The 9,746-nt window shown below is 30.5% G+C and overlaps 1 protein-coding gene across 2 annotated transcripts; it reads right to left on the bottom strand.

The window, feature by feature from the left end:
* Nucleotides 1-659: 659 nt before the first annotated feature.
* Nucleotides 660-9,624, bottom strand: Pfrx (6-phosphofructo-2-kinase/fructose-2,6-biphosphatase). 2 transcript variants are annotated; one of them, XM_015334702.2, is made up of 7 exons: nucleotides 9,089-9,624; nucleotides 6,373-6,800; nucleotides 5,697-6,068; nucleotides 5,177-5,278; nucleotides 4,644-4,878; nucleotides 4,003-4,130; nucleotides 660-2,452 (listed from the first exon to the last, which is right to left on the bottom strand). In XM_015334702.2, the coding sequence occupies exons 1-7, from the start codon at nucleotides 9,165-9,167 to the stop codon at nucleotides 2,396-2,398; spliced, it is 1,401 nt and encodes a 466-aa protein (XP_015190188.1). In that variant the 5' UTR covers nucleotides 9,168-9,624; the 3' UTR covers nucleotides 660-2,395. The 2 variants fall into 2 exon arrangements, with proteins under 2 accessions (XP_015190188.1, XP_015190189.1); XM_015334703.2 differs by lacking the exon at nucleotides 660-2,452 and adding an exon at nucleotides 3,314-3,669.
* Between the last annotated feature and the right edge of the window lie 122 nt (nucleotides 9,625-9,746).

Below are 9,746 nucleotides of genomic sequence, written 5' to 3'. Positions count from 1 at the left end.
AATATATGAATACTTCAATGAAAAAAATTATGCAATTTGAAAGGGCATAATTAAAATATACATAAATTTGTCGAGACACAACGCAAATATACGATTTACAGTAAAATAATAAAATATTCGTATGAAAAGCGTGGGTTGATATTAAAGAGGAAAACAATCTCTTACGCACTTTTTAAAATAATATAAATTAAAATATACTCGTGCATTTAACGTGAATGACAAAAAAAAATTCACAAAATTGTTTACGTTATTTCTTTGGTCTCGTGTCGAACGTCTTATACAAATCTAAGAAAATTGAATGAGCGTCTTAAAATAGAAACGCTGCATTTGTGCTGTATAAATGTACATATACATATTATACTTATGTATATATGCATATATATGTATGTATGTATATACGTATAAGTAAAATAAAATTTCAGCATTGGAATTTTACAATACCCGTAAAATACATAGCTCGGTGCTATGTACAAGTTTTTCACTATTTAAATTTAATGATAAAAACTTACATGTTTGTTAATATTCAGTCGCGTAACTTCATTGTTTCATTACCCTTTTACATTTTCATTTATGTATATATTTATATATGTAAAACGAGATTACGTAAAAATACTTTTTAATTTATCACGATTCATGCATATGTTTGTATTGAAATATAATAATAAGGTTGGGCGGAAGGGGGATGTTATCACTTAACGTTTAAAATACTGAACATCTTCTTCGATTTCGAATGCGAATAAAATTAGAAATTGAAATAGAAAAACAGAAAGATCTTATTATATCAAAATAAAAAATTATTTTTAATTTTAAATCCTGCAAGAATTAAAAGAATTGTATTTTTGGCTATCTTCCATAGAAAAGAAAAAAGATGTTTGTGATAAAAACATTAGGATAAATCATCCCTTTACGTATATTAATTATAAGTAATGAATTTACCTAAAACGTTGTTCCACGATCATCGTGTGTGTATATATACACATTTTATATATATACAACAGACCTGCCCAATCATAAATTTAAGAAAGCACCACACTCTTATCTCATTTGTATTCGATCTTTACATATTACACCAATATTTTCTTTTCTTCTATTCATTCTAAACATCTTTCTAAGTACTTCCGCAGAATATCACGTGACTTATAATAATTATCATTTAAAGGAATGCTCTAATTATATATGTATAAGGCATACTTTGTTAATCATCGACGTTCTCTGCTCGCATAAACTGAAAAAATAAATACATTAAATCGTTTTACGCGATAGGGAAACGCGCGACGATTTAAAACGTTCTTTTAAAACTCATCATCATCAAAATATTTCTTGGAAAATTTAAATTTAAATCCTATTTTAATTCAGCAATTCACCTAAGAATGGTTGAGTGATTTATTAGAATAATTTGAATACTCGTATCTTGGCAAGACACAATTTCAAATTCTTTGAATAATTCTAACCATTATTGCTGTGCTTATTATCAAAGAATATTCATTATTATACTAATCATAATAATCGATGGATATTCATTAAAATTATATTATGTTAATAACGTAATGAATAATTGAAAGAATGTTAGTCGTATATATTAGGTATTATAATTAATTCAGTGCCCTGATATTTAATTCATTGCATCAAAATTGCTATCTTTTTTTGTCAAGGAATTCGGCAGTTGCTTAAAAAATGGATCAAAGTCATCGAAAATAATAAAGACTATTTCGAAAAATAACAAATGTATGATAAACTTATAAATAAATACTAAATTTGTTAAAAAGGCACACAATTAAATGCTATACCTAATATATATATTTATAATATATAATTATAATATATTGATAAAAAAAAATCATTAAACTAAAATCGTGCGTAGAAATTTAGTAGGAACTTCTCCTCGCATAAAATATATCCATTCGACAAATTTAATAAGCTCGCGAAAAAATGGCTAATGAACGCTTAAAGCCAATTGTCGGAAGTCTTGATATAATATTATCGACTGAGCAGACCTGCTTGTGTAGATTTCGCATAAATTGTATGTATATATGTTATGAATTTATGAATGAATAAGTATGTAAGTATATATAATGCGCACGCGTGTAACATAGATGTATTATGAAGAATATAGTCATCGATTACCGTTAGGTACATTTGCCAAAATTTTTTTATGTAGATCGTCCAAAGATAAAAATTAATAGGAAAGAAATGAGTCTGTTTGTTGGGGGCGTCAATGTCATCATCATCATCGTCAATGATGGGCAGCCAGCTGCCAATACACACTGTGTCGCTTAAACGCCTCTATCTATTTTTTTTTCTCTTTCATTTTGTCTTTTATTCTGAGTCTGTTTGTTTGTCATTAACGATCGTAGAGCAGTTAGGGATTGCTTGTTGCACTATAAAATGGTCGCTATCACGTGCGTAGAACTTTTCCTTTTCTTCTGAATCGTTCTTCCAAATATCCTGGGATCTGAAAATAGTTTTACATCGGGGATTACAGGGCGTTATCTCGATCAGGATTATACATAAGATCAATGGAACATTTTGCTTAAGTATTTATGTCTATGGTTCCAAATAAACAATTTTCTTCTAATAGGAAAAATAGTCCAAGTTATCACTTTATTATCAATTACTTCATCGTAAATTAATCCTGAACTTTAGAATACTTAGATAGAATAAACTAGATTAAAACAAGACTAGTGATAATGAAAATCATAGATAATACGATCGTTCAACAAATATTTTATGATGCAATAAATATTTAACAAAAAAAAGAAAAGACGCGAATTCTTCGATGGCATCGTCGTTGAAAGTTGAGCTACATGCATCGTGCAAATAAAAAAAAGAAAAATTAAGAAAATCTATAGAAAAATCGGTAAAACGTCATTATCATTTCGTATTGAGCGAGGCTCTTCTACGTCACTTTTCAAGCTTTTCTTAGCCATTCTGTATTCGAAGCAAAGCGCTCTATGTGGCATTTATTTAAAGTATAGAAACGTTATTATCGTGACATTGAGTCGCTAGAGACATCAACGCTCTAGGAAAATTTTGTACGCTTTTTCTTACTTTAAGTGATGCTCGATGATCTCAAAAAATGTAATACTATTTCATTATGTCATTTGCAGATAAATATAACGCTAGAAAAGAGAAAGTATAAAGCTGCACCGAATACTTCGATATACGTAAGTGTACGTTCTTAATGATGGATAAAATATTATAGGAAAGGTGGGGTTACAGGGTTCGGGGTTTAATCAAATTTGTTGGAGTTTGATGAGGGGTTTTGAAGAGGGTTTAAAAAAAGAGGTGCATAGGGGTCATCACATACTACGTATTTGATAAGACAATCATTATCTTTGGATATATTTTACATTAGTGTAGAGTACAATCGTAATAAGTATATATGTACGATCACAATAAAACGCTTAAGCCCTAAAAAGTACACCATTTAAATCGAATAAAATGCATGCGACGAGAAAGATTTTAGTTTATAAAAAATAAAAAAGCCATTCGAATATCAGAAATATATCGGGCTTGAAGGATTTAAAAAACAAAAAATATAGAAAAAGGGAACAATAAACAAAAAAGGGTTCGGGGGGGAGGAGCATGGACGATCTCCAGCGTAGGGTGTCCAATCAGAAACAAATAAACCGTTCTGTATCGCTACCGCTAAACAGTCAGGTAGGCAGTCTGGGAATATTAAAACATAAGCAATGTAAAAGGGATTTATATATGTATATATGTATATATAAATATATAAATATATGTTTACCAAATGTTGATTTTTTATTGGTGCAGTATTAAAAAAAATAGGAAAAGAAAATATTATAACGAGCAAATATCATAAGGTTTCACAAGTAACTTATTGTTAGAATTGTGTTGTTTTTTGTCCATTACGAAGATCAAAGCACCTGACATTTCTTTTACTTTCTCTCTAATTTTTTCTCTCTCTTAATCACTCACACACGCATACACACACACACGCAAACAAAACATTCGTTACAATTGTATGATGGGGTCTACCTTTGGTTTTGGCCGATGAGTATCCACTGCATCTATTGGAAGTCGTATGTGTTCCACTTTACAACCATATGCAACGGGTGTTAATTTAATGATGGTATGCAATGGTACCTGAAGATACGGTAGTTCCTCTGTAATTAATGGAACAACACCCATTACCCCTTTGACTTTTGAAAAAGAAAAAGAAAGAAATTCTTTAACATGAACATTTTTAAAATACTTTGCAAAAACAAGTATTTATATAACGGCACAAGATACGATGTATTTTAGTAAATAACTTTTAACGAGTCGTACTAAAATTACATAAAGCAGATTATCCACTGATTTATTTTATTTTGTCGTATCGCTTGAATGTATTACACTTGTCAAGAATCGGAGGTCAAAGAAGTTATTACAAAAAAAATAAACAAAAGAAGCAGACATTATTTCTTTAAATAAGTATTACGCAATCCAGTTGCGCATTTGCAAATATAACAAGCAAATGGAAATAGTTAAAATTGCTTAGCTAATGATTCTTATTACTACACATAATGAGCGTTAATTGATCTTCCAAAAGCATTAAAAGACTACAAGTACAATAAAGAAAAAAATCGAGTGAAAATAAGAAAAAAAAATAAATTTTTTTTAAATAAAGAAAATCATACCTGCACTCTTGTCCAAGAAATAAGCTAGGAGACAACGTAGCACCGCTTGATGACTGACGACCAAAACGTTACCCTGCCTTTCCAATTCCATTATAACGGGTTCCAAACGTGCTACCAAATCCTCATAGCTCTCACCTCGTGGATAACGATAGGAGAATTTATTTTGGTCCCTTGCAGCAAAATCCGTTGGATATTTATCGGATATCTCCTCGTAGGTCATCTCTTCGCAAATTCCCTGATTAAATTGATTAGGTACTAGTTAAATGTTAAGTTGGTAGAGAAAGAAAGATAGTGAACAGGAATAGAAAAAAAAAATAAAAAGAAATGATAAACGAATAGCACAAATGTCAATGACTATTTTCTTCACATAAAATTATTATTATTAATAATAATAATAATAATAATAATAATAATAATAATAATAATAATAATAATAATAATAATAATAATAATAATAATAGAGAAGAAAAAGTTTGATAGAATAATACGGAATCGTCAGAGCGATACCAAATGATTATACGTCCTGAACATACGGCATCAATCTCATTGAGAGCCTTCCATCTTTCCTGTGGTGCTTGCACGTCTGCTACTGTCTGTATAGTCCTTTTCAACCAGCTCGTCCATACTCTAAGACCCTGTACACAAAATTTAGAGCATCGCATATGAGATAAAGAACCCTCCTTAGGAATTAAAGTTAGAAAAGGAAATGTCACGGATACGAGTTAACTTTGACTTTTGATAGTCCCCTTCCCACCATTCGATCAGCTGCTAGATTGATATTATTATGATTATTTTTCTGTGAGTAACATATACACAAGTAGGAAACTTTCCTTTAGATATAATTCCTCTTATTCTCTTCGCAAAAAATGATATTATTAGAATTGTTAATTAATCTACACCCGTGAACTTATAATTGTCTATGAGATTCAATAAAAAAAAATCGAAAAAAAATATATAAAAAAAAAGAACAAAAAAACGATTTTTTAAACGTGGGTGTGGCAATTCAGATTGACTCTAAGAAGACAATGAATTGAATGTTGGAGTAATATAGACCTGAATATCCTGACTGGTAATGTAGGTAGCTAATGCCCTGGCGTACTCCCGACCTCTTTCACTAAGATCCGAGTCACCTCCTATTCTACCTTCCAGATTCATCATACTCTCGCCATGCCTGGTTAGATATATAGTACGTGGTACAATGTGTATGTTCATCAAATAGTAGACGATTCTGCTCTGTATGTGCCCCTCGTGTTTATGAACTATTACTTTTTCTCCGGTGTTATAGATTTTCATGAAGGACAGATCGTTCTCGTAATCCTCGTCCAATGGCTGATATCTTTCTCTATAGTGTTCGATCCGCAATATAAAGTCGGCCAATACTTCTTCCTTATTCATATTAGCATAATCTGGGCTGCTGACTTTGACCTAACGAACATGAACACATAATACACTGGCTGAGAGAGACAAGAGATACAAAAGAATTGTAATAGATTAGAGAAAATGTAGTTTATAAATTAGGTGGAAGAATTATATCTTATCTTTATTCCTTTTTTATTACTATAATACTATCGTTTATAATACTTATATTGTTTTTTGTTCTTTCACGTTAAACGAAAAGCAACTTATCGACCGCTAGAGTGATGATATCATCTACGTATTGTATTAGTAACTCAATACGGTTATACATTGTAAATTAATTGAAAAGAGAATGATTGTGTATTTCCTTTACCTCCATGATATTTTGCTCGACTATTTCAGGATCGTTGCAAACGGATTCAACGAAAAATAATTTGTAATCCATTTTCGTGACAACGATGTCATGGATCATTCTACGACGATCCACAGTAGAATTGGTGGCATCGAAAACGGCAACCTCGCCATCACCACTCTCCAGCCAACGACAAACATCGTTCAATGCGTCCACAGCACATTGGGTCCGTATTGCCATAGCTTTGATATTATCCGCACGGAAAAATTCGTGACATTGATAGGCAGTAGTGGCATGTCTTCTATACTCCCCAAGATTAAAGACCTTCGTGCTTATTCCGATCCAATTGAGATACCTGCAGAGCTTCTTTGAAATGTAGGTCTTGCCACGAGCTGGCAAACCCACCATAGCTATTACATGGGGTTTGTTTACAAAATTAGCTCGTTCCCCTAGAAAAGGAAAGGTCAAACGAAGAAAATAAATGGAATCTTTCATTTTCATCATTTATAATTGTACTTTTATGATCATATTTATGATATAAATTATTATATTGATATAAATGTTGATCTTGAGTATTTTAGAAAAAAAAACAAATTTTTATATTTTATACAAAAATTAATTTGTTTCTTTTTTATCTTTTTACAACACGTTATATATATATATATATATATATATATATATATATATATATATATAATGTGTGTGTGTGCGTGTGTGTAAGTTCGTGAGTCAACAAAACGAGAGATATAAATTTTCCAAAGCTCATTGCGGTCAAACGAGAAGTCAATGTTATCACGTTAAATGTACATGGCTCATTGCATCCCAAGCTACGCTAATATAATTTATTGTTTGAGGTCTGTTTGTAGAACAGACTGCAAAATATACGTATGTAATATATATATTTAGTTCAATAAAGAGATATTTTTTATTTTATATTTTTATTATTTGTTTTTTTCTTCTCTGCTATGAAATGCAGACGATCTTATATCACAAGTATATCTCATATTACTCGTCATCGGAGAATTATGAAGGAAATATCTCCTTTGCAAATCTGTTAGCATAATTTGTTTTTATAAGTTATCATGATACTTGTCACAATCTACAAGGCAAATATTTACGAAGGTATCGTCGACAAATTTACGAGCAGTACTGTATTTTACAGTAATATTAACATTTATGTAGCAAAGAAACTTACAAATTGAATTCCTAGAATAACAAACGTTTTTGTTACAATATTATATACAAGCTGATTAAATTAACATATAATGTTTTAAAAATATTTAACCAAATGTATTATGTTTTAAAGAAAAATAATTTAATTATCGGCTGATAAAAAATGTAAATCAAAGAGACTACAATATCGAGTATCCAGAATCTTATCGATAATAATAATCTTTTGAAAGTAATCTTGCATTCTAATGAGCAATGATAATATGTATATACAATATCAATAATTAACAAATACATCTCCCTATTTGTCATGATAAATAGATTAATAAACCAATATTGATAAAATTAAATATCTTATCGAGATCGAGGAAAACATGATACATACGTACATAAAATACTAATAGTATATATAAAACCATGCATTTTTTACAAATAATTTAATATTTGTAATTTTTAAAAACGTAAAAGAATACCGTATTTTGATAAAAACGTTGTTCAACAATATTCGATAATAATCGTCAATATTCGTAAATTGTTCGTAAAAATTCACCAATTTCCGGTTTTATTTTAAAACAAAAAATTCGAAAAGGATATATATATAATAAGTAAATATTTCAAACATTTAAACGATAAATCAAAATAAATTAGTTAAAATAAGATGAATTTACAAGCAATGATAGGGGTGGAAAAAAAATATAAAACATAATTTGTTGGTCGAAGATGACGACGAGCACGTGGCGCGAAAGCGCGTCTATTTTAAACGCAACTTCTTTGCATCTCGTCTTGTAATTTTAATAAACGAAATGAGAGTGGCGAATTCGATCGAATTTTCGTAGATCGTGCCAACGATTCTTATTTGATTCCCCCTCTAACCCGATTGTTCCTTCACTATCCTTTATTTTTCACCTCTATCTCTATTTCTATCTCTCTTGCTCTCATAGTTCATGTTGTTTTCTCTATCTCGCTCGCACTTCCTCTCTGGCCACCACGCTTCAATACTTTTATTATTCTCTCTGTGACGACGCTATTTACGTATATATTCAAGTATACGTACTTACATACACAATTTATGTACACAACGATCTTAAGTATTATTTTATTCTATCCTTGCGTATTTGCGTCTTAAAAGTCTCGTTATTTCATTTTAACGATAATATTATTAAATGTGCGCGTGCTTCCTTAACGTATATCGATCTTATTTTCTTGCCAAAAAAAATTGAATGAAATCAAAACAAATAATAAATTTTAAACGAAAATAGAAAGAGAATGGGGGGAGAGACAACAGAAAAGTGTGTGAATATGAACGAACGTGTATATAAGTTTTGCAGGTTATGTTTCCCGTGAAAGAGGTACGATAGAACTGTCAAAGCAAAAAAAAAATGTTAAGAAGTAGATAGAGAAAAAAAATTTTCCGAAGAAAGAGAAAGATAGATAAGAGTGTGAGAAAAAGGGCAGATCGAGAAAACACGTTCTTTCGTGATTGATTGAAAAAAGAAATGTTATTTTGTAATTAAAAGAGAAAGAGATTTCTCTGTAAATAAGAACTAATAATAAAAAAGTGGCATACCTCGGATTGGAAATGGTTTTGTTTGTATCGTGTCCGACGTTGGTGGTGTATAATGCATCTCAATTTTCGGATCGGTCATCCTAGAATTCCAAAGTTTCCTACCTCACGAAACGTAAACGTTATTCGAACGCAGAAACCGTACTACTACTGAGTTCCTCCGTCCGGTTGCGCGGTACAAAACGGTGTTGAATAGAAACAGAAACACGGGAAGAAAGATGGACAATGAAAGAGATGAAGAGAGAGTAGAGAGGAAAAGAAGGAGACTCGGAGAGAATGAAAGTGGAGGGGAGAGGAAAAGTTCAGGGTTGAAGAACTGTCACACCAACTACCGATTACTTTATTCCGTATCTTTTCGAAGTATCGAAGTATCATTTTACTAGACGTATCATCTTCCTTATTTTTTTATCAAGTGATTTTGATTGAACCCGATTGTTCAAAATCTTAATTATCTTTCTTACTGACCAATCAATGTAAAAATATGTATGAAATATGTGCATAATTTGTCGTATCTAATGCAAAATTAAATATAATAACAACATAATGTGAAGTCTACTTTGTTTGGAACGAAATAAAAAAATAGCTATACAACTATTATTGATTAGTAACTACTAAAAGGTTATATACTTATTTTTTCTATTTAACATTTTTTTTTAGAGTG

The sequence above is a fragment of the Polistes dominula genome, unplaced genomic scaffold, assembly GCF_049000335.1.
Source record: "Polistes dominula isolate Pdom_NZ unplaced genomic scaffold, Pdom_raw_medaka contig_31, whole genome shotgun sequence".
Classification (NCBI taxonomy): domain Eukaryota; kingdom Metazoa; phylum Arthropoda; class Insecta; order Hymenoptera; family Vespidae; genus Polistes; species Polistes dominula.
The sequence above is the reverse complement of the archived record's forward strand: the minus strand, read 5'-3'. Positions and strand labels throughout refer to the sequence as shown.

Excerpts from the sequence above, each read along its gene's own strand:
- Pfrx (XM_015334702.2), bottom strand. The coding sequence starts at position 9,167 with ATGACCGATCCGAAAATTGAGATGCATTATACACCACCAACGTCGGAC. Across the intron at positions 6,801-9,088 it reads AAAACCATTTCCAATCCGAG|GGGAACGAGCTAATTTTGTA; the intron begins GTATGCCACTTT and ends TTCCTTTTCTAG. Across the intron at positions 4,131-4,643 it reads TTTCTTGGACAAGAGTGCAG|AGGAACTACCGTATCTTCAG; the intron begins GTATGATTTTCT and ends CATTAATTACAG.